Source organism: Eubalaena glacialis, chromosome 12, assembly GCF_028564815.1.
Source record: "Eubalaena glacialis isolate mEubGla1 chromosome 12, mEubGla1.1.hap2.+ XY, whole genome shotgun sequence".
In the NCBI taxonomy this organism is placed as follows: domain Eukaryota; kingdom Metazoa; phylum Chordata; class Mammalia; order Artiodactyla; family Balaenidae; genus Eubalaena; species Eubalaena glacialis.
Genome location: NC_083727.1, coordinates 33,488,052 through 33,513,600, shown reverse-complemented (window position 1 = coordinate 33,513,600; position 25,549 = coordinate 33,488,052). Strand labels below are relative to the sequence as shown.

The window sequence follows — 25,549 nt, the reverse complement described above, 5'->3', positions numbered from 1 at the left end:
ACTGTATGCAAAGCGCCCAGCACCATGCCTGGCTCACAGTAACACTCCATCATTCTTCTAAGGGAACTAGTTCGTTTAACCTTTCACACTGTTTGTTAGGGTGAGATCAAGCGCTAGGAAAAGGAGGGCGAGCATTCCTTTTTAAACAAACTCCAACGCGATATGGTTATTATCTCTCAAGTCTCCTATCATTTTCAATTCTCACCATTTTCTTTTTTTAAAATCAGAATTCAGAATTTTAAGAATTTAAGAATTAAGACTTACACATTAATTCCAGAAGTGGGAACTACCGATCTATATGTTTCTTATTTGTTCTAGCACAGTTGACAGAAACCCTCTCCTATTCTCAGTTCCTTTCATTTTCTTCTTCATGCCATCGTTCCCCTCCCCACCAGCAACTTACAGCAACAGAACGACATTCACTCTCCTCCAGGGCAATTTAAGAGCATCTTGAGAAAGCCTGTGAAATGGATTATGTCAATCCTATTATTAATACATGCCAGAACATCATAGATCAGAGAGCATATTTTATGCGTATTATCATCTCATTTGATAGTGTGGTAGCCTGTCTGCTCTTTATACTTTTATTCTTTAGCCCATTTAGAGCTGGATAAAACATTTCTACGTGTTATATTTGTGGCTATTTCTCATGGAGGACGGGAGGGATTAAGAGTGTGGACTTCTGGTATTACAGAAAATTGTCAAAATGTGACAGGTTCTCAGCAGGTATATACGGCATTTATACCAAGTCTTTACAACCAGCATGGCCTGTGTGGATTTGTATACAGTGAGCTGGCTGCATGTTTTTTGGTTTTTTTTACTTGAAGTTTATTGGAAAGTTGAACTTCTTTGAACTTCAAATTTTAAAATGTGAATAACTAAGAAGAGCAGCATCAACAGCCATGAAGAGTCCCTGTGCTGTTCGGGGCTCCTGGGGAGTTGGGGGAAAGAAGTGAGCAGAGAAGGAAAGAACAGAGCAAAAGAAAGCTCTTCCTCCAGCAGATTGAATGCTGTGACTTTAAAAGCTTAAGTACAGTCCCGGCCAAAGGATAAATCAGTTGGATACTGATATGTATTTAAAGGGGAAACATACATTTTCCATACTGCAAAGAATTACTGTTCAGGCATTAGTGTGTAAATAGTGCCGCAAATGCCCACTACTTAGCAAAAAAGCTTATATGCAGGGAGTTAGCAAATGCCCACTACTTAGCAAAAAAACTTATGTGCAGGGAGTTAACATAACTCAGTTTCTCAGTAAACAGCTTGAATAGGGATTTTGTATTTCAGGATATTAAAGTCAGTGCCGTAAAAAGTATCTTCCGCTTAGTATTCATGCCGAAAGAAGAGCATCACAAAGAAGCACCCAACTTCGCAGATGTCATTTTAGCCCACATTTGTTTGTTAGAGGATTTTTGACTCATGAAAGAAGAAAATGATGCTCTTTTAAATTAATTTTGTATTGAATTAAGTATAGTTGAGTTACAATATTACATTATTTTCAGGTGTACAGCATAGTGAATCAGTATTTTTGCAGATTATACTCCAATGATGCAATTTTTATATCATTCATCATTTGGTGCTTTCAAGAACAGAGATGCCAGTTTTGATCAATGCAACTGAAGTCTCTACTCTGCACCAATCTAGAGTCAAGGAATGCTTATCCACCAATCATATGCCATCCTGAATCCAATAACTCATTTCCAAATGTCAGCCAACAATCAGCAGTCGGAAATGACCATGCTTTATTCTGATCTGAAATTAATTAACAGTATGAAGGTGAAAATGTTAAGCTCCATTACTAACCTGCGGCTCTACCCACTTGCCTAAACGTGGCTATGGGCAGCATGGCTTCCTTCAGAATCCTCTCCAGCTGTGTCCCTGTTCTCACCAACAGGTGCAGGGCCACATTTAGACTCCCCTCTCGTCTGCCCACATCTTGTCACCTGCCAAGCAGAGACAAATAAGGAGCAAGCACATCCTGTCCTCTCCTATTTTCCCCCATATGTACTTTAAAGAGTCCCCACAAGGTGGCAGGATTGTAACATGCTGAGATTGATGAGCCGCTGCTATTTGTATTGTTTTAACACATTTCAGAGATCAGTGTTTCCAAAATAACACAGGTCATGTATCACATCCATAAAGACGATGCCTCCCCTCGAGCTCACACTGGCTTGGAGGAGGACGATTCATCTTTCAACAGCCATTCTTTAAAGGTTCCTTAAAATTACCTCATTAGAAGACCCTTCCTCTTAGCTCAGATCTCTATGGGAAGCAGGGTTGAAAATGTCCTTAATGACAAGATCACTTTATTCTCGTGCAAACCTTGGGGCATTTTCTATTCCATCTCACATGGTCCCTCTTTAAAATGCTATTAGAAGGAAAAGAGCTGCTTGAGTGGCCAGGTGAGGCGCTCCACCCTCTGAGGGGTGTGAGGGACGAGGAAGAGGAGGCACAACAGGCAAACCTGCTGGGAATGTCGGGCCTGGTTTCAGATCCACCCATGGGAAAATGATGCAAAGCAGACACAATCCATCCCGCCTCCCCTTAACCAAGTGAGAGGAGACATCTAGGCTTGCACCAAAAACATTACCAGATTAGAGACTGTTGGAGAATTGTCTTCCCATTTAAATCCTAAAGTAGATACACAGAAAATCCTCTTACACTGGAACCTCTCTGTCCTCTTTCAACTGCCAGTTTTATAAAGGAAGGTGATAGACAGTTTATTTAAACTGTTTCCATAATATCCATCCCACTGCAAATTGATGACGGTAAATGTCAACTCGGATGTCCTTAAAGAACAATGAACTTACATAACGGCTTTATACTTTGAGTTTACCTAATAGAGTGATGCATTTGTTATCACTCTCTTCTATAAAACTGGCCAATCTGAGAACACGGTTTTATTAGCCACTCTTTCCACCTGCTTCTCAGGATCCACCTGCTGTAAAAGTGAAGCAGAAGCCTCTCCGGGTAGCACTGCTCTTCCTAAATTTCAAGTGGGTGTACCATGTAACGCTTCTAAACAGGACCCTTACAAAGTCAAAGGTTTTTCTAAAACAATGTAAGCAGGGCCTTTTTCATCTAGAAAATCTGATAACATGTAGCAGAGCTGCTCAGCTCAAGACCAGTGTTGGAAATCACGTGTCCAGTCTACCAGCAAGCAAGGTTAGCATGGTGTTCAGGCCACAATGCCCAAAACATGTAAAGACAAAGGGTCTCCACGACAAATAGCTGCTACCAATAAAAGACCTACTCTTTACAATAGCCACTCTGATAATTTTAAAAATTACATTAGAAAAGTTGTTTCATATTAACGTATATATGTAGCCACTAGACAATGTTAATAACACGGAAATAACCTGCTGGTGGTTTCCTTTTAGGCTACACATTATAGTTCCCTAATTCCTCCACATCCAGTGACCTTTTCAATCCCTCAGTTTTCAGACCTGAGGGTTTAGAGATATCTTAGCTAAATTCTGCCCCTGATGGACTCCCAGCAGGTTGGATTCTCTTCGAGATTTCTGAGGAGGACTACAGGCTACTTACATGTGTTGTGATGGTCCTCTCTACAGGAAATATTGTGAGAGGTTGATAAATGATCCCAGTTCTATTAATAGCATCATTGAAGGCTGAGACATTAAGCTACCAAGGCCTTTCCATTTGGGCTCTTTTTGCAGTCAGGGTAATAAGAAAGGTGCCACATGTTGATTCCAAGAGAGGCCCATTCAGCTGCGTGAATAAATAGCATGTTCCTGTTCTACCCGCTGGGTTTTTGCATATCTCTGTGAATTTCAGCCACAGTCTGCTCTTTGTAACTGACCATCTCCTGGGAAGCAAGAAGGGAAATACTTCCATAAAGCCCAATTTTACAGCATTTCAAAACACTTAAAGCTTTTTACCTGCTGTGGCAGAGTGCTCCATTTGACTAAGCTCAAGAGAAAAGAGGGCAAGGCTTTTCCTCATCAAGTAAAAATTTCCTGTGCGCTGATGAGTCATCTCCAAGGTACACCCTGGGAAGAGCAGGCTGCATCAAAAGCCTGCCTTGGGCTGTTTGGGAACCTCTGCTGAGTCAGCGCGTACTGGGGCAGTGGCCCATCCAGAGCTATTAAGTGCAGATCTTTAAAAACAGATGTGCTGTTGAGAGCAGGCAGGTTATTTATTTTCTCATGTACTTTGTGTTTTAAAAGACTTCTTAAGCAGCTTGTACTTGGAGCTATTTTGTGAAAATAGAGACCAAGGAAAGGAATTGTGGTTTTGGTAATTTGAGGAGCCTTGATTAACTTTTGAGCTGAGCGTTACAGTAGCCAAGTAAGGTCCACCCAGTCAGGTCTGGCTATGTAATTGGCAGGGCCCAGAGCCAAGTGAATATGCAGGGCACCTTGTTCAAAAATTATTAAGAATTTCAAAATGGTGACAGCAGAGCATTAAGCTCAGTGACTACACAGGAAGCCTGCCTCTGAAGCTAGCCCTGCAGCGAGCTCTACCTTGTAAGCACCCTAGGAAGTTGATCTTTGAACAGTGGCAGTTGAAATGGTGTATGGCAGGTTACATTAAAAAGTGTGCTGGGTTGCCTAGCAACGGGCTAAGCCTGAATGGGCTGACTTGCAAGTTGAGATACACCAGCTTGAAAGTCTAAATTCATGGAAACCTTCTAGCACCGATAATTTTCAAGAAAAAGTAAGACAGTGGGAGAGAGAAATGGGGAGGACAAGAAGGACACATTTTTCTACTCCTGTAACCCAGTGGCAAGCTTGTCATTTTCCCTGTTCAATCTTCTAACGATATAACTCTTCATAAATGAAGTAAAAGTGAGAAGGAAATTCCAGTTTTCTCAGAAATATGAATAATAGATTTCCTTAAAGGATAATGAAAACATGAATTAATCAATGAATATTTTTGAGCACCATTCCTTTGGCAATTCAAAGGTGCAGTATAAATAGTAAGTACCTACTATGTAGTAGAGTACAGAGATGAACAAGAGACAGCTTTCATTTCTAAGGAACTTAAACGAGATTTTGTGAGAACATTAAACTAAAATATAAGAAACCATTAGACAGCAGCATTACATTTTTCAAGAATGGAGTCCAAAATCTCTGCTCCTTCTCTCCTTGGTATTTTACAGGGTCCTTGTGCTGCAGAATCGGAACCAGCTCTCCTGATAGGAAGCAAACAGTTTGGGCTTTCGAGAAACAGTCACATTGCAATTGCATTTGATGACACCAAAGTTAAAAACCGGTATGATTTATTCTGAGATATTAGACAAAAACCGATAAATGGAAGTACTAAGTATTTGTTTATTCAAGTTTAATTAACTATATTTATTAATAAATGAGGTGAGCTTTTTTAGTTCACTGAGTACTGTAAAGAATAGAATTATATCAATATTTGTCTGAGCCTGAGAAGCCAGTTTAGGAACCCAGCAGACCTGGATAGTCCTCACCTTGGAAAAGGTTTTGCTATCCTTTATGAAAAAGCACCATGATCAGATGCCACTCTATCCTAGAATAAGAATGTTCTTATTCTTCTGTTTTACTTCGCATACTTTTATTTCACAGTCTCACCATTGAATTTGAAGTGCGAACCGAAGCTGAATCAGGCTTGCTCTTTTACATGGCCCGGATCAATCATGCTGATTTTGCTACAGTTCAGCTGAGAAATGGAATACCCTACTTCAGTTATGACTTGGGAAGTGGTGACACCAACACCATGATCCCCACCAAAATCAATGATGGCCATTGGCACACGGTAATAGTCCCCAGGATGTTGGCAGTTCCCTACGAGGGGGTTACTGGGTGGCAGCCATCGGCATTCCCCTGGTGCCAGTATTATCTTGCCAGTGCAGACACTGACTCTGGCGCTACTGGAATGTGGCCGAGGCTAAAAATAAAGTAAGTGCCATATACGACTGCCCAACCTTGGAAAATGTGATCAAACCTGGGTAGGTTTATAGTTGACCACTTGCATGCCTCATCATGGTACTATAAGATTCCATCATTGCTGTACATCTGTGGTTCCCAAACATCTGTCCACAAACCAGGGCCAGGCAATTGAAGACATTTCCAATACTCTAAGTAAGTATTATTATTATTATGGGACAATGGAATGTGTTAATCATAAAGCTCTATGTATTCAATTTAAAGGAATAATATTTATTCTAAGATTATATTTTCCTATTTTTAAAGTGCTAAAATAACCTCTCTTTATGAAATAATATTTGACCAACTTAAAAGCTGGCAACACTAAAATGGGCCCTATGGCTGCCTTCCCCCCCCCTCCCACCCCAAAGTGCTCTGAGCACACCAAGAGTCTGAGAATCTGCTACCTCATGTTTAAAGGCCTCTGGGGTATCACTTCCACCAACAGTCATTTGGAACAACTTTTTAAATGTTGGCCTTACACCCAGAAGCTGGTACTATTATGGGCACAGAAGGCTCACCTGCCAGCTTACTGTCCTCTTTGGCATGACTGCAAGTAGATAATATACTGCCTGATTAAAACGAAAACTCGGAATTTGTCTCTGCACCTGTGGTAGCCTATCAAGTAAAGCTTCCCTAGGTGGACCAATTAAATGTTTAATTTTTAGAGTAAGATATTATTAGATATTGGATTTTATATATTAACGTATTTGGACTTGTCGTATCATATAGAAAGCCAAGGAACCTGAAAAAATATAATATAAACGCAAAGTCAACTAATTTGTTATCTAGAAATAAGAAATTTTCTAGGGAGCTTATGACTAGCAAATACTTTATGCAGGAGCTCTCATTAAGGTTTATTCTCATCTCTGGCTAATAGCATAATAAATATGACACTTGAGAAAAAGACATATTGTTGGGCCACAATGAGGCTGGGATTACACTAAGTAGCCAAATTAAGGAGGGATTTTTATCCTTGCAGGTTTTTAGAAAATTATTTCCAAAACCAGAATAGATCAGTGTAAAATAAGGTCTTAAATTACTCTAATTCTGATGTAGATTCGTTTTTAAACCATTATTGTACTCCAGCATTTCACAGGGTTACATGCTCCTTTTCCTAAATTCAGACTCAAGGATTTTATGCTCAAGCTAGTCTCCACACTTTTTATTTCACTCTGCCCCAGAAAATAATTCAATCCACTGCTGTCATTTCAGCCCAGTCAGCCTTCCATCTTCCTCCCTGACTTTGTACTAATCAGCTGCTGCAGAAATGGCAGTGCAGCCCGGATGCACTGCATTCCTGCAATTCTGCATGAGAAGTGCCTCTTAAGCAGAGAGATGTAGCATCTCTGAAATTGTGCTGGGAAGACCAGGCTTTGCTCAATCAAACCAATGAACTTTTGAAATTGGACATGAATTTTGCAGCCCACTTAATTCATGACAGGGCTCTCAATCTGCAAGTTTCCTTACAACAAGCATACCTCTTGATACAGATACTCACTTGGCAACTATAGAAGACTCTTCAATCTAAAACCCACCCAGGAAGATTTTCTCCTCTTTTGGAGATGGTACTAATGGAAAAGACAGACTTTGAGACATTCTGTAAACAGATTTAATTTCACTTATATTATGGGTTTAGCACATACTAGGCACTCAGTAAGTTGTTTCACTTTTTCCTAAGGAATATCCTAAAAGTTCTTATGTTTTATACTCTGCATATTTGAAATTTATCTATGATTGGCGTTAATGACTCCTCTTCTTTTGGTAGATTAAGATTATTCGAATTAAGCAAGAAGGAATTATTTATGTAGACGGTGCCTCCAACAGAACCATCAGTCCCAAGAAAGCTGATATTCTGGATGTTGTGGGAATGCTGTATATTGGTGGGCTACCCATTAACTACACTACCCGAAGAATTGGTCCAGTAAGTGTCTAATTTGTTTCTTTGTGGCCTAAATAGCTGCCTGAGTCATGAATGTTTTTTGAATTATTAGGTCACATTGGCCCATGACCAATTATAGATGAATAGGAAATCATCTTTTCTGAGAAGTGACAAGTTTTCTAGACAGATCTGACTATGAGAGGCAATATTACAAAACAGAGTGTGGACCCTGGAGCCAGACTCCCTTGGTTTGAATACGTGCTTAACTGTTAAGTAGCTGTGTGATCTTGAGCAAGTTACTTAATTTCTTTGACAAAGTTCCCTCTTTTGTAAAATAGTTTAATAATAATACCAAACAAGCAAGGTTGCTGGAAAGATTAAATGAGGTAACATATTTAAAGTGCTTGGAAAAATACCAAGTATCTAGAAAGCACTGTTTTTGAACCAAGATGGCAGAGTAGAAGGACGTGCTCTCACTCCCTCTTGCGAGAACACCAGAATCACAACTAGCTGCTGGACAATCATTGACAGGAAGACACTGGAACTCACCAAAAAAGATACCCCACATCCAAAGACAAAGGAGAAGCCACAATGAGACGGTAGGAGTGGCGCAATCAGAGTAAAATCAAATCCCATAACTGCTGGGTGGGTGAATCACAGACTGGAGAAGAACACTTATACCACAGAAGTCCACCCACTGGAGTGAAGGTGCTGAGCGCCACGTCAGGCTTCCCAACCTGGGGGTCCGGCAACGGGAGGAGGAATTCATAGAGAATCAGACTTTGAAGCCTAGTGGGAATTGATTGCAGGACTTCGACAGGACTGGGGGAAACAGAGACCCCACTCTTGGAGGGCGCACACAAAATAGTGTGTGCATCGGGACCCAGGGGAAGGAGCAGTGACCCCGGGGGAGACTGAACCAGACCTACCTGCTAGCGTTGGAAGGTCTCCTGCAGAGGCAGGGGGTGGCTCTGTTTCACCTTGGGGACAAGGACACTGGCAGCAGAAGTTCCGGGAAGTACTCCTTGGCGTGAGCCCTCCCAGAGTCTGTCATTAGCCCCACCAAAGAGCCCAGGTAGGCTCCAGTGTTGGGTTGCCTCAAGCAAAACAACCAACAGGGAGGGAACACAGCCCCACCCATCAACAGTCAAGTGGATTAAAGTTTTACTGAGCTCTGACCACCACAGCAACAGTCAGCTCTACCCACCACCGGAGCCTCCCATCAAACCTCTTAGATAGCCTCAACCACCAGAGGGCAGACAGCAGAAGAAAGAAAAACTACAATCCTGCAGGCTGTGGAAGAAAAACCACATTTACAGAAAGATAGACAAGAGGAAAAGGCAGAGGGCTATGTACCACATGAAGGAACAAGATAAAACCCCAGAAAAACAACTAAATGAAGTGGAGAGAGGCAACCTTCCAGAAAAAGAATTCAGAATAATGATAGTGAAGATGATCCCGGACCTCAGAATAAGAATGGAGGCAAAGATCGAGAAGATGCAAGAAATGTTTAACAAAGACCTAGAAGAATTAAAGAACAAACAAACAGAGATGAACAATACAATAACTGAAATGAAAACTACACTAGAAGGAATCAATAGCAGAATAAATGAGGCAGAAGAACGCATAAGTGACCTGGAAGATAGAATGGTGGAATTCACTGCTGCGGAACAGAATGAAGAAAAAAGAATGAAAAGAAATGAAGACAGCCTAAGAGACCTCTGGGACAACATTAAGCGCAACAATATTCGCATTATAGGGGTCCCAGAAGGAGAAGAGAGAGAAAGGACCAGAGAAAATATTTGAAGAGATTATAGTCGAAAACTTCCCTACCATGGGAAAGGAAATAGCCACCCAAGTCCAGGAAGCGCAGAGAGTCCCATACAGGATAAACCCAAGGAGAAACACGCCGAGACACATATTAATCAAATGGGCAAAAATTAAAGACAAAGAAAAATTATTGAAAGCAGCAAGGGAAAAACGACAAATAACATACAAGGGAACTCCCATAAGGTTAACAGCTGATTTCTCAGCAGAAACTCTACAAGCCAGAAGGGAGTGGCATGATATACTTAAAGTGATGAAAGGGAAGAACCTACAACCAAGATTACTCTACCCAGCAAGGATCTCATTTAGATTTGATGGAGAAACCAAAAGCTTTACAGACAAGCAAAAGCTAAGAGAATTCAGCACCACAAAACCTGCTCTACAACAAATGCTAAAGGAACTTCTCTAAGTGGGAAACACAAGAGAGGAAAAGGACCTACAAAAACAAACCCAAAACAATTAAGAAAATGGTCATAGGAACATACATATCAATAATTACCTTAAACATGAATGGATTAAATGCTCCAACCAAGAGACACAGGCTTGCTGAATGGATACAACAACAGGATCCATATATATGCTGTCTACAAGAGACCCACTTCAGACCTAGGGACACATACAGACTGAAAGTGAGGGGATGGAAAAAGATATTCCATGCAAATGGAAATCAAAAGAAAGCTGGAGTAGCTATACTCATATCAGATAAAATAGACTATAAAATAAAGAATGTTACAAGAGACAAGGAAGGACACTACATAATGATCAAGGGATCAATCCAAGAAGAAGATATAACAATTATAAATATATATGCACCCAACATAGGAGCACCTCAATACATAAGGCAACTGCTAACAGCTATAAAAGAGGAAATCGACAGTAACACAGTAATAGTGGGGGACTTTAACACCTCACTTACACCAATGGACAGATCATCCAAAATGAAAATAAATAAGGAAACAGAAGTTTTAAATGACACAATAGACCAGATAGATTTAATTTATATTTATAGGACATTCCATCCAAAAACAGCAGATTACACTTTCTTCTCAAGTGCGCACGGAACATTCTCCAGGATAGATCACAGCTTGGGTCACAAATCAAGCCTCAGTAAATTTAAGAAAATTGAAATCATATCAAGCATCTTTTCTGACCACAACGCTATGAGATTAGAAATCAATTACAGAGGAAAAAACATAAAAAACACAAACACATGGAGGCTAAACAATACGTTACTAAATAACCAAGAGATCACTAAAGAAATCAAAGAGGAAATCAAAAAATACCTTGAGACAAATGACAATGAAAACACGACGATCCAACACCTATGGGATGCAGCAAAAGCAGTTCTAAGAGGGAAGTTTATAGCTATACAAGCCTACCTAAAGAAACAAGAAAAATCTCAAGTAAACAATCTAACCTTACACCTAAAGGAACTAGAGAAAGAAGAACAAACAAAACCCAAAGTTAGCAGAAGGAAAGAAATCATAAAGATCAGAGCGGAAATAAATGAAATAGAAACAAAGAAAACAATAGCAAAGATCAATAAAACTAAAAGCTGGTTCTTTGAGAAGATAAACAAAATTGATAAGCCATTAGCCAGACTCATCAAGAAAAAGAGGGAGAGGACTCAAATCAATAAAATTAGAAATGAAAAAGGAGAAGTTACAACAGACACGGCAGAAATACAAAGCATCCTAAGAGACTACTACAAGCAACTCTATGCCAATAAAATGGACAACCTGGAAGAAATGGACAAATGCTTAGAAAGGTATAACCTTCCAAGACTGAACCAGGAAGAAACAGAAAATATGAACAGACCAATCACAAGTAATGAAATTGAAACTGTGATTAAAAATCTTCCAACAAACAAAAGTCCAGGACCAGATGGCTTCACAGGTGAATTCTATCAAACATTTAGAGAAGAGCTAACACCTATCCTTCTCAAACTCTTCCAGAAAGTTGCAGAGGAAGGAACACTCCCAAACTCATTCTATGAGGCCACCATCACCCTGATACCAAAACCAGACAAAGATACTACAAAAAAAGAAAATTACAGACCAATATCACTGATGAATATAGATGCAAAAATCCTCAACAAAATACTAGCAAACAGAATCCAACAACACATTAAGAGGATCATACACTATGATCAAGTGGGATTTATCCCAGGGATGGAAGGATTCTTCAATATACGCAAATCAATCAATGTGATACACCATATTAACAAATTGAAGAATAAAAACCATATGATCATCTCAATAGATGCAGAAAAAGCTTTTGACAAAATTCAACACCCATTTATGATAAAAACTCTCCAGAAAGTGGGCATAGAGGGAACCTACCTCAACATGATAAAGGCCATATATGACAAACCCACAGCAAACATCATTCTCAACGGTGAAAAACTGAAAGCATTTCCTCTAAGATCAGGAACGAGACAAGGATGTCCACTCTCACCACTATTATTCAACATAGTTCTGGAAGTCCTAGCCATGGCAATCAGAGAAGAAAAAGAAATAAAAGGAATACAAATTGGAAAAGAAGAAGTAAAACTGTCACTGTTTGCAGATGACATGATACTGTACATAGAGAATCCTAAAACTGCCACCAGAAAACTACTAGAGCTAATCAATGAATTTGGTAAAGTTGCAGGATACAACATTAATGCACAGAAATCTCTTGCATTCTTATACACTAATGATGAAAAATCTGAAAGAGAAATTATGGAAACACTCCCATTTACCATTGCAACAAAAAGAATAAAATACCTAGGAATAAATCTACCTAGGGAGACAAAAGACCTGTATGCAGAAAACTATAAGACACTGATGAAAGAAATTAAAGATGATACCAACAGATGGAGAGATATACCATGTTCTTGGATGGGAAGAATCAACATTGTGAAAATGACTATACTACCCAAAGAAATCTACAGATTCAATGCAATCCCTATCAAATTACCAATGGCATTTTTTACAGAATTAGAACAAATCATCTTAAAATTTGTATGGAGACACAAAAGACCCCGAATAGCCAAAGCAGTCTTGAGGGAAAAAACGGAGCTGGAGGAATCAGACTCCCTGACTTCAGACTATACTGCAAAGCTACAGTAATCAAGATAATATGGTACTGGCACAAAAACAGAAACATAGATCAATGGAACAAGATAGAAAGCCCAGAGAGAAACCCACGCACCTATGGTCAACTAATCTATGACAAAGGAGGCAAAGATATACAATGGAGAAGACAGTCTCTTCAATAAGTGGTGCTGGGAAAACTGGACAGCTACATTTAAAAGAATGAAATTAGAATACTCCCTAACACCATACACAAAAATAAACTCAAAATGGATTCAAGACCTAAATGTAAGACCGGACACTATAAAACTCTTAGAGGAAAACATAGGAAGAACACTCTTTGACATAAATCACAGCAAGATCTTTTTTGATTCACCTCCTAGAGTAATGGAAATAAAAACAAAAATAAACAAATGGGACCTAATGAAACTTCAAAGCTTTTGCACAGCAAAGGAAACCATAAACAAGATGAAAAGACAACCCTCAGAATGGGAGAAAATATTTGCAAATGAATCAGCGGACAAAGGATTAATCTCCAAAATATATAAACAGCTCATTCAGCTCAATATTAAAGAAACAAACAACCCAATCCAAAAATGGGCAGAAGACCTAAATAGACATTTCTCCAAAGAAGACATACAGATGGCCACGAAGCACATGAAAAGCTGCTCAACATCATTAATTATTAGAGAAATGCAAATCAAAACGACAATGAGGTATCACCTCACACCAGTTAGAATGGACATCATCAGAAAATCTACAAACAACAAATGCTGGAGAGGGTGTGGAGAAAAGGGAACCCTCTTGCACTGTTGGTGGGAATGTAAATTGATCCAGCCACTATGGAGAACAATATGGAGGTTCCTTAAAAAACTAAAAACAGAATTACCATATGACCCAGCAATCCCACTACTGGGCGTATACCCAGAGAAAACCGTAATTCAAAAAGACACATGCACCCCAATGTTCATTGCAGCACTATTTACAATAGCCAGGTCATGGAAGCAACCTAAATGCCCATCGACAGACGAATGGATAAAGAAGTTGTGGTACATATATACAGTGGAATATTACTCAGCCATAAAAAGGAACGAAACTGAGTCATTTGTTGAGACGTGGATGGATCTAGAGACTGTCATACAGAGTGAAGTAAGTCAGAAAGAGAAAAACAAATATCGTATATTAACGCATGTATGTGGAACCTAGAAAAATGGTACAGATGAACCGGTTTGCAGGGCAGAAGTTGAGACACAGATGTAGAGAACAAACGTATGGACACCAAGGGGGGAAAACTGCAGTGGGGTGGGGATGGTGGTGTGCTGAATTGGGCAATTGGGATTGACATGTATACAGTGATGTGTATAAAATTGATGACTGATTAAAAAAATAAATAAATAAATAAATAAATAAATAAAAAACAAGGTCCTACTGTACAGCACAGGGCACTATATTCAGTATCCTGGGATACACCATCATGGAAAAGAATATGAAAAAGAATGTATATATATGTATAACTGAATCACTTTGCTGTCCAGCAAAAATTAACACATTGTAAATCAACTATACTTCAATAAAAAATATAAAAAATTGTCTCAAAAAAAAAAAAAAGAACACTAAGACAACAAGGAAGATGATAATGATGATATTGATGGTATTGTTTCAGGACTAGAGATTTAGCAAATATTGAGAGATGCAGTATTTAGAGCAGTGATCCCCAACCTTTTTGGCACCAGGGACCTGTTTGGTGGAAGACAGTTTTCCCACAGACCCGGGGCGGGGAGGTGGAGTGGCACAGGGTGGTTTTGGGATGATTCAAGCGCATTCCATTTATTGTGCACTTTATTTCTATTATTATTACATTGTACTATGTAATGAAATAATTATACAACTCACCGTAATGCAGAATCAGTGGGAGCCCTGAGCTTGTTTTCCTGCAACTAGATGGTCCCGTCTGGGGGTGATGGGAGACAGTGACACCCGAAGTGTGTTGCTTATGTCCAGTCTACTCCGTAAGATGCAGCTTCATTGTCACTTGCCACTCACTGATAGGGCTTTGATGTGAGTCTGCAAGCAACTGATTTATTATGGTCTCTGTGCAGTCAAACCTCTCTGCTAATGATAATCTGTGTTTGCAGCCACTCCCCAGTGCTAGCATCACCGCCTCAGCTCCACCTCAGATCATCAGGCATTAGATTCTCATAGGGAGCACGCAACCCAGATCCCCTGCATGTGCAGTTCGGTAGGGTTCACACTCCTATGAGAATCTAATGCCACCACTGATTTGACAGGAGGCGGAGCTCAGGCAGAAATGCAAGCGATGGGGAGCGGCTGTAAATACAGATGAAGCTTCACTCACTCTCCCACCCCTCACCTCCTGCTGTGCGGCCCAGTTCCTAACAGGCCGTGGACCAGTACCATAGGGATTGGGGATCCCTGATCTAGAGTACTGTTATCCAAAACTGGAGTCAGAATTTAAAGTCCTCACAAATTTTGTAAATCAGTATTCACAAAATAATTTTTTGTCAGACCATGTGTCCTGGTTGGCTTTGGAAAGCATTCTTTTAAGAAGCACAGGGGATTAGTGTTTTTAGAAAATGCACTACACACAAGTGTGATTCATTTCTATGCTCAAATTAGAACACGTGATGATGTAGAGTTGTTCTTCATCAAAGACAATTGTTCATGACGGTTACAATTCTCAGTATTTGGCTCCTCTTGTGGATGATCAGTATTACTTCTCCTTCATAGCTATTGGCTATGCTACGCAGGCCAATCAAAATGAGAGTCTCTGAACAGAGAGTGGCAAGAGTGATTAACTTGCATCCCTTAACCCAGATGAAATATAATGAAGCAGAGTATGACTGATTTATTTCTAAAGTCCCTAAACTTTGAATGTTTCATGCAAGCTTTCAAGTTTCATGTGTATGTGCATTTTCTTAGGAAAGTATCCACTGCTTTCCTTAGATTTTCATAAGGAAGAAGCACTGAACCAAACCTAATTATCTTTTCAAGTAGAATTTGAACATAGATTGTGAAAAAAATGTATATATAGTAAGGTTAATAAACTGTTACTAGAAACATGAAATAGAAGCATAAGAGACTAATTAAAAGTTACAATTTCCATAGGGGGCCCAGAGTTCTGTCAAACCAGTGGTCCCACTAGAGACGTAGTGTGCAGTATTTAGAATATCAAAACAATCATATTCCAGGCTAGATACATCCTAGTTCAGTGGTCCCCAACCTTTTTGGCACCAGGGACCAGTTTCGTGGAAGACAATTTTTCCACGGACCGTGGGGCAGGGGAGATGGTTTGGGGATGATTCAAGCGCATTACATTTATTGTGCACTTTATTTCTATTATTATTACATTGTAATATATAATGAAATAATTATACAACTCACCATAATGCTGACAGGAGACGGAGCTCAGGTGGTAATGCGAGCGATGTGGAACAGCTGTAAATACAGATGAAGCTTCGCTCGTTCACCCGCCCCTCATCTCCTGCTGTACGGCCCGGTTCCTAACAGGCCAGTCCGCCGCCCGGGGGATGGGGACCGCTGTCTTAGCTGCAAAGCACAACACTGGATTCTCTGCACCCGTGCTCTGAAGCCTGGGGTGATGGTGCCGATCCGGGCAGTTTTGGAGATGGCCTAGGACAATCGGCAGATGTTTATACACACAAAACACCCTACCAATGATTGCATTCCACATAAAGGCAAACTTCTGGTAAAACCCGATATGTGTTTCTTCTGACCTGAATATTTAGGTGACCTACAGCATTGATGGCTGCATCAGGAATCTTCAGATGGCAGAAGCCCCTGCTGATCTTGAACAGCCAACCTCCAGCTACCGTGTCGGGACGTGTTTTGCAAATGCTCAGAAAGGAACATATTTTGATGGAACGGGTTTTACCAAAGCAGGTGAGGTGCTTCCATGTCCTTTCTGTTGAATATTAACTAGGTCCAAATATTGACTTCTTGTTTGTGTGGGAAAATAATATTTCTGGTTTAAATATTTCTGAATATTAACTAGGTCCAAATATTGACTTCTTGTTTGTGTGGGAAAATAATATTTCTGGTTAAAATATTTCTGGTTTAAACCAGAAATAAAAACTTTTAGAAGTAATAAAAAAATGCCTCTTAAAGATTAATGTGTCCGATTCTGATAAGAACTAATAGAAGAAATAAAGTAAAAGGCTATTTGGTGAGTTTATTCCATCTCCTTCCCTGGAGATCAATAATAGCAAAATAAATGTAATTCTGCAAGAAGGTTCATATGCTTATATTATGTAATGTATCTACTTTCCAGTTTTCCCCATCTACCTTTCTTTCTGGAGATGAGATAGAATTTTCCTTTCTTCCTCTCTTCAATTCCTTGCAAGGCTCCATTTCATGCTCTCCCCTCACACACACAATGCACACATACTGGTCCCCATTTTTTGCTGATGGTGATGATGACTGGCACCTTTCCCTGACTTTCTTTAAGTATCTCCCCCGTTCCAGTGAGCATTTTCAGTGCAGGTCTGGATCACTGACAGTGAATGTACAATTTGGAAAGAAAAATATGAAATAACTTGTACATAATAACAAAAAAATCCGACATTAACATACTTTGAGATAGAATCAGTCCTATGGTTACCATAGGAACATGCATTTGCTTGTTAGAAAAAAATTAGTACATAATATGTAGAAGTTAACATGGGAAACAGAAGTAAATAAGATGTCATTTCCTTCAAGAACATGCTATCAATAGATAAGATTCTTTATGCTCAGAAATCACAAGAAGACAAGTAAAAAATAACTAGAAACTGTAGAAGACACACAAGCAAGGTTCTGTGGATATTTTAAGGAAACATTAATTTGGGGAAATCAGGAAAGGTTTTATGGAGGAATTGACATTTGAGGTAGGTTTAAAAGATGAGTTGAACACACATGCAAAGGTTGGAGACGGAAGAGCAGGGCCCTCCAACAGGGGATACGTGGGAAATTTCCCCTGTGCAGAAGCAAAAAACAGAGAAACACAGGATATGTTAAATATTGAAATGTTGGAGGTTATGTTGAACCCCAAATTCCACGTTCTGTGAAAGCCCAAAGCTTTTCTCAAGTTTTCTGCAAATTCAGATAGCTGGCATTAGCTTCGTCAAATTGATGGCAAGCTTCAGCTTCAACTTCTGCAGTTAACAGATTAACTTACCATCCTGCCTGGGCTCTTTTGGTTCGAGATCAAACTGGACCAGAAAATTAGCCACTTCCCCAGCTTCCAATAACTCCTGCCATCACCTCAACACACAGTGTAATACAATCTATTTAAGACTTGGGTGGTCAGAGGAGGTTACATTACTGGAAAATATACGACTTCAATTTAAACCTTTGACACCTTTGTCCTTAAAAGCTTTCCAGCTACCCAGTTTCTGGGGGTTTAATAGCTTCTTCACTCCCCCTATCCTCTGCTGAATGGCTTCATGTTATTTCTCTCTTTTCCTTATCCTCCTTTCAGGAACAGAAACAAAATCATTGTTTTATTTTGCAGAAAACTCCAGCTTCTTCTACCCTTTATTCTTAAAATCTGCCCTAAGCCCGTCTTTGTCCATTCAAACTCATCAAGGTTCTCAGTAGAAGAAAAAAAGTCTTTCACATAATAGCTGCCTCCCTTCATTGGAGATAGTTGTGGTTACACATAGCATTTATTTCTTGCTTAATAAATAGGAGACCTGGAAAAAATTTCCATGAGTTTTCCTCTAATATTTCCTGCAGGTCTAGTCTAGCCTGATCTTAATGGATCACTTTGTTTCTAAGAAGCATGTCTTAAATACTTGCTAAAAGATTAAGTAAACCAATGAATCAAATATGGAAAATTATAGAGAAAAGAAAGACTTAACTTGATGAACTAGAAAAGTCTATTTATGTCCCAGAATCTTATCCTTCAAAATTGTATTTGTAATTCCTTTCTTTATAAATAAAATGTTTGGGGATGTTTGAGCCCTTTCAGATCATCGTGGTACCATTTAGAGTGCCCCAGTAAAATTTTACTGAATAATCATTGAAATGCTTGACTTCATCCAGCAGCAAGACTTCTGACAATCACACCTGGCTGTGAGATTCTTTGAGTCAATCTTAGTCTATGTTCATTCATTCATTCATTCAACAAATATATATTCAACCTCCACCATGTGTCAGATACTTTGGTAAGCACAGGAATAAAATGGTGAGCAATATAGACAAAGTCCTTGCCCTCACAGAATTTATATTCTAGGAAGGAAGGCAGCCAAGAAAATAAGCAATAACTACAAATGGTGGAGGTGTAGGCCATATGAAAGTCTGGAACTTATAGTTGTCTAACACATGAATTGAAAGCTAATAAAACCATTGCATTGTACAAATTTGAATTAACAACTCCTAAACTCTAATCCACAATTTTTAAAAAATGTTTTCATTTTACAGTTGATGGGTTCAAAGTAGGATTGGACCTTCTTGTAGAATTTGAATTCCGCACAACTAGAACCACTGGAGTTCTTCTGGGAATCAGCAGCCAGAAAATGGATGGAATGGGTATTGAAATGATTGCTGAAAAGGTGAGCATCAGCTGTCTAAATATTTCTGCTCTCTTCACGATACTGTCGTTTACATGTAGAAAGCTCTTTTTTTTTTAACATCTTTATTGGAGTATAATTGCTTTACAATGTTGTGTTAGTTTCTGCTTTATAACAAAGTGAATCAGCTATATATATACATATATCCCCATATCTCCTCCCTCTTGCGTCTCCCTCCCACCCTCCCTATCCCACCCCTCTAGGTGGACACAAAGCACCGAGCTGATCTCCCTGTGCTATGCGGCTGCTTCCCACTAGCTATCTGTCTTACATTTGGTAGTGTATATATGTCAGTGCTACTCTCTCACTTCGTCCCAGCTTACCCTTCCCCCTCCCCGTGTCCTCAAGTCCATTCTCTATGTCTGCTCTATTTTGAAGCCTTGCTCTTGTCTTTGTTGGGAGAAAGCTAGATTGTATCTTTTCATCCTTCTGGATTATCTCAATTCTTGTGTGTTTTCAACACACTTATTCTGTAGACCAGTGTAAACTTTAAATGTGCTAATTCTACGGTAAGCCAACTGTGCTAATAATGGCCTAAGCGGTTTGGGATCTCAAGCTAGTTACTGTGTGGCTAAAAGTAAAGTTATTCTCCTCTTTATGAATACATGCTCTATGAAGCTATCAATTCCAGTGGGAAAAAAAGGGCTTAGATGGTCTAAAATCAGTCTTTGCCTCTTATAACAGGGTAGGCACCTCTCAGAAATGAAGATGTCTAGCTGACATATTGATTTCTCAATTTATTTAAAAGCATCCACATACCACTGCACAATAGAACAAATTTATAATAAAGTTATATTAGTAGAATATAAAGTATTGTGCCAGTTTGCTCACAATGGATAATCTAATTCTAACTGCCTTTTCTGTCCCTACCTGCTTATGAGCGGCAACCAGCAGTGAGATAACCAGTTTTCATGTACTTTGTACTATAGGGCACAGGTAAAAAGAGGAAGGCAAAGCAAGAAATTTCACAAGTTTCCTATCTGCCTTTTCAACAGGAATCATACTTCAGCTCTGTTCACATTTCCACTCCTAGGGTGCCGTTGCCTCCCAAGAAGAAAAACCACACACTGACCTACAATACGCTTTCCTTATCCTCTTCCCTCCTTCCTCTCAGTCTTCAAACCATCCTCAAAGGCAGTAAAGCAAAAAGATCCAGGAGCACAGAGACAAAAAGGGGGAATAAGCAACACTTAAGAGTTTTGCCAGATTTTCAACACACAGTTTCACTGCATCTTGTCAGTGTTGCTCGTCACCTGATTATAAGCACAGTTCCCTGCAACTTGTCAGGGTGTCAGGTTCCATCACAGTGCATATGGATTTCTCACCAAGCTCTTCTTATATGCCAAATTCCCTTGTTACAGATTTCACCCAATATAGTACAATCTTAACTAACATTTACATCACTGTATAGTTTACAAACTTTTCACCTATTTACTTGCACTTTTAATCTTCTTTTTTAAACCCCTATTTCTTTTCTTTTACCTTGTCAAATGGTTTGCCAAATTGACTGTTTTTAAAGTTTCAGTATGTTTCTTTTCTTCATCAGCTTCAAAAGAATTCTGCAATCTCAAGTTTCAGGGCCCATTCTGCGTTACTAAAAACAGATTTTTCTCATTTAGACAAGAACTCCTAGTCTAAGTTCTTCATTGTTAAGAACTGAACTTGCCTTCTGGCTCAAAGGCTTTGGTAACTGTGACATGAAACTTGCCCCAAAATGTACTCTCAATCCTATATATAAAATAGATTCCGTGAAGGAAAAAATATACAATTAAAACATCAAAATCTTAAATTTTAAAAAAAATCATCCTTTCAAATGAATTTGTAAACCAGATTCCTAAGAACTCCCACACTCTGAAAAGATCTGTGGTAGAATTTTTCCCAGTGTATACTACATCCTTTTTTTGTCACCTGGCCTCAAATTGTATTTCACATTTTCTGAAAGCAGAGTTAGTTATTACCAGCCTCATACGTCTTGCCTATTGCTCCCAACAATGTCCGAAAGTAAAGAGCATAATTTGTGACTTCTGGTTATTAAATCTGCATTTTAATTTCTGTCAAGTTTTTTTTTTAATTTAATATGCCTAAGTTACATTCATTTCAAACTATTTCAGCTAATGACTTTCCTAGAGATAATTTTTACTTTGTGAACCACCATGACACCCTTCCAATGAAACCATCTGTGGCTGTTCAATTTCCTGCTTTCTAGCTTATGTTTCATGTGGACAATGGCGCCGGCCGATTCACTGCTGTCTATGATGCTGGGATCCCAGGGTATTTGTGTGATGGACAGTGGCATAAAGTCACGGCCAACAAGGTCAAGCACCGAATCGAGCTGACAGTAGATGGGAACCAGGTGGAAGCCCAGAGCCCAAATCTAGCATCTACATCCGCTGATACAAATGACCCCGTGTTTGTTGGAGGGTTCCCAGGTGAGTGTTGCCTACCCCATCAAGAATATCTTTGCTCTGTTTTGTCAGTGGTTTTGAACACATTTATATTCTATAAATATGTCCAAGAATGTGTGCTTAAGTATACTTGCTTCCTAGCTTTAGAATCTGCTTCAATAAATAATACATTATCTGACATTTCTAGTGTGTAAAAAGAGCATTTTACTTATATAAACCTCATGGGACTGAACTTTTCATGATTGCCTCCAAAATTTCATTCGTGGGGAGATGGAGGCTAGAGGAAATGAATTTGGCTTATAAAAGATTTGAGGCATTTAACAGCAATCAGGGCCAGAATTGGTGTTCTTTCTCATTTTTTAAAAATTAATATACCAGAGGAATCATAAAATGTTATGGAACTTATTTCCTCAAGTTCTGGAAATCATTGGGTTAAACATAGCTAATTTCCCCCTTAGGCTATTATAGAGTTTATATTACAAAGAAACCCAAGCAATAAATCTGCATTCAAAAATACCTCTCCAGCACATTAAATATAGCATGTGAACCACAGAGAGTTACCTAAAGTGCCTATAAACAAGAGTGCCCAACTTGATAAGAAGTAAGCCAAGAGCCTCTTAATAAATACTGTAATAACGCAGACTCCTGGAATGGTCTTTCAGTATTTTGGCAAGAGAAACCTTTGTCCCCATTTATATAGAGCTCCTCTCCTTAACAAAACAGGCAAAATGTATATTCAGCAGCAGTTGATGATGGAAAAGATATAGAAGTCATGGGGACCAATTCTGAGTTCCTCTTTCCAAAATTGCTCCTGGGTTTTTGAAAATATCTCCTTCTGGGAATTCCCTGGCAGTCCAGTGGTTAGGACTCCGTGCTTCCACTGTAGAGGGCATGGATTTGATCCCTGGTGGGTCGGAGAACTAAGATCCTGCATGCCTCATGGCGCAGCCAAAAAAAAAAAAATTTTTTTCGGGGACCAAAAAAAAAAAAGAAAATATCTCCTTCTGCTTCAATCAGGATAAACCCCAAGGTATTATGAAGGAGATAATATACTTCGCCATTTACAGTCTGTCTACAAAATGGGATCTTAGCACCTAGTAGGCCTGCTAAAAGAAGGGACTCTCTCCTTAAGAAGAGAAAGATTTTGTGTGAGTTCACAACAAACTTAACCATTTGGGATTTATCTTTCCAATGGAAGAAAGTAATAAAGTCACCATTAAAAGTCCATGTCCTAATTCAGTACTTAAAGTATTTGATCAGTCACTTTGGTTCATTAAATAAAATTTAAAAATTTTAATTCACAACTGTAAACTTGTCCCTTCCAAACCAAATTCTTTGATGTCTTCAAATGTGTAATTGTAGATGTCTCCATATTTCATAATACATAACTATAAAAAAGTTGATGTTTTTCTACCAGTTTAACTGTTAGTAAAGCTAAGAACAAAATCACTAACTTTACATAAAATAGCATTCCAATTGCATCTTAAGCTAACATCTGACTTTGAAGCATGCTCTTAACATAGTAGCTGAATTTCAAAACTGAGCCCTCCTTGCTTGGTTTTTCAGAGGGCCTCAACCAGTTTGGCCTGACAACCAACATTCGTTTCCGAGGTTGCATCCGATCCCTAAGGCTCACCAAAGGCACGGGAAAGCCATTGGAGGTGAATTTTGCCAAGGCCCTGGAACTAAGGGGTGTTCAACCTGTATCATGCCCAGCCAACTAATAAAAATAAGTTCAACTCCAAGAAGGGTCCTCCAAAACAACCGTATCAAGTAAAACAAATGTATTTTACTTATGTATGTTATTAAAACTAATTTGTGCATGCATATTAAATTCCTTCTATATTCTGATGGTGCTAATTCAGATCCCAGACTGAATTTTAATTCAAGTTCTTTCTCAAGTCCATAAATATTAAACCATTTACTGCATTCTAAAAAATTGCTTGTTCTGCGTGATTTTAAGGATAAAAGGCAACTGATCATAAATTGTTGAATTTGCAACATGCCCTGGAGTCATCTCAAGAAGAGCTCAGATGTAATTTGTGAAGGCAACACTTTTCTTACTAACTCCTGTTAATACTTCTGTCATCCTTTTTCCAATGTATGTCAGCTTTGGCTTTCTGTCGTGGCCACTGAAAACACAGTGGGTTTGGGGTGTGTGATGGGAGGAAATGAGCTCCCTTTCCCCGTGTTTGCGAAAAGCATTAGCAAATCATTTCCCTGATCCAGATTCATTATTGGAGGATTTAACTAGCCACATGAATGGATACCTTTTTAGGCTTAAGGTGGAAAGTATAGATCAGATTCAGGCCAGAGAGCTTAATTACTTGATTTGCTTGTTTGTTTGATGATGATTTATAGGCTTTGGGGAGACACCAGAACCAAGCTCCAGAATGACAATTTAGCACACATTTGATACTACAGTATTGAGGCTCTGGACTCTTTAAGTTTCCAGTGACTATCACAATTTACAGAGGAAAATCACAGAGGAATAATGCTGAAATGCAGCTTTTACCTATCAGGAAACAACAAAGCTGAAACTTAAAAGGCATACACCATTGGGTCTTTTTGAGTTGCAATTTAACCTAACAAATTAATTTCCTAAAAACTTGCTGTGTTTTGTCCTTCTTTTACCCACTATTTCAATCATCTTCAAAGGGATCTGTGAGAAGACAGGCCTAGATTTTATTCATCAGCTTAAGGAAACGTTTCATTTGCCACCTTCAGTAGAAATAGTTGTAGTCTAATAATGCTGAACATTTAAAGGAATAGATTTTCCTCACAGTGGTAATTTTAGCAAAAGAAGAATAATCATCTCTGACAGTGTTATCCACAGGGGAAAAGGAGGTGCTCTTTCTAATCAAGGAGATGGCTAACACACTCTTAGCATTTCATCACTGGCCAGTTGCTTGACCCAATTTGTCCACACAACTTCATTCTAGAGCAAGCAGTTCTCAGCCCTGGCTCCATTTTGTAATTACCAGGCAAGCTTTCAAAGAACTGGTGCCTGGTCCAGCGATTCTGATAGCCTAAGCATGAAGATTTTTAAAAAGCTTCCCAGGCAATTCTGAAGTGCCATCAGGATTGAGACCCACTGTTCTAAAGAGAAAAGTTATCCACTATGGCAACAAAGAGTTATGGAGTCGTCATTTGAAAAATCTGCTGTTAACTTTGTCTTGGCCATTTTCACACACAGAAAAAAATAATATAATATTGTATCTAGTTAATGCCTTTTGACCAACCTCTAAGCAATAAAATTCTTTGAAAACCAATGTGTTTTGAAAGTGAAGATATTACTTCTGCACTGAACAATGACATGACTTTTGGGCTTATTCTGGATAATGAATGGATAAGCAGGAATAAAGATGCTAGGCTACTAAATTAAAAGCTAATGCCATTCTTTGCTGAATCTTGAAACAAAAGATACATATATTTGAAAGCAAAGGTGCTTAATCAGCACTCCTATCAGAGTCAAGCCCTGCTGGAGTCAACTTGTACATCAGTGCCTTAGAAAGGTGTAGTTGGAAGGATTCTTTGAGATCAATAAATACAGTGATTCTTAAGTCTAGCTAGACATTAAAATTGCCTTGGGTACTTAAAAAGAAAAAATCTTACATCTGAGTATCACCTAGACCTTAAAATATAATCTCTGGGTAAGGCCCTAGCATTGGCATTTTCGAAACATTTCCACTTGATTCTAATGTGATTCTAAGGCTGAGAACTCCTGGGCTTCTACTGCCTCCACATTTTATGGGGAGGAACTAGAAGGAACCCAGGGAGATTTAATGGTGTGCTCAAAATCCCACATTAGTTAAGTTTACCAAAGTAGTCCCAAGAAATGGATCTGGACCCA

At 39.1% G+C, this 25,549-nt stretch overlaps 1 protein-coding gene across 1 annotated transcript in view; it reads left to right on the top strand.

Moving 5' to 3' along the window:
• Nucleotides 1-24,926, top strand: part of LAMA2 (laminin subunit alpha 2) — a 627,718-nt gene extending 602,792 nt beyond the window's left edge. The window contains exons 58-64 of the mRNA XM_061207556.1: nt 5,123-5,235; nt 5,556-5,745; nt 7,684-7,839; nt 16,469-16,622; nt 19,143-19,273; nt 21,498-21,720; nt 23,263-24,926. Coding sequence (XP_061063539.1) covers nt 5,123-5,235; nt 5,556-5,745; nt 7,684-7,839; nt 16,469-16,622; nt 19,143-19,273; nt 21,498-21,720; nt 23,263-23,420 — 1,125 coding nt within the window. The 3' untranslated portion in view covers nt 23,421-24,926. The remainder of the gene's footprint in view (nt 1-5,122; nt 5,236-5,555; nt 5,746-7,683; nt 7,840-16,468; nt 16,623-19,142; nt 19,274-21,497; nt 21,721-23,262) is intronic.
• Nucleotides 24,927-25,549: the final 623 nt, after the last annotated feature.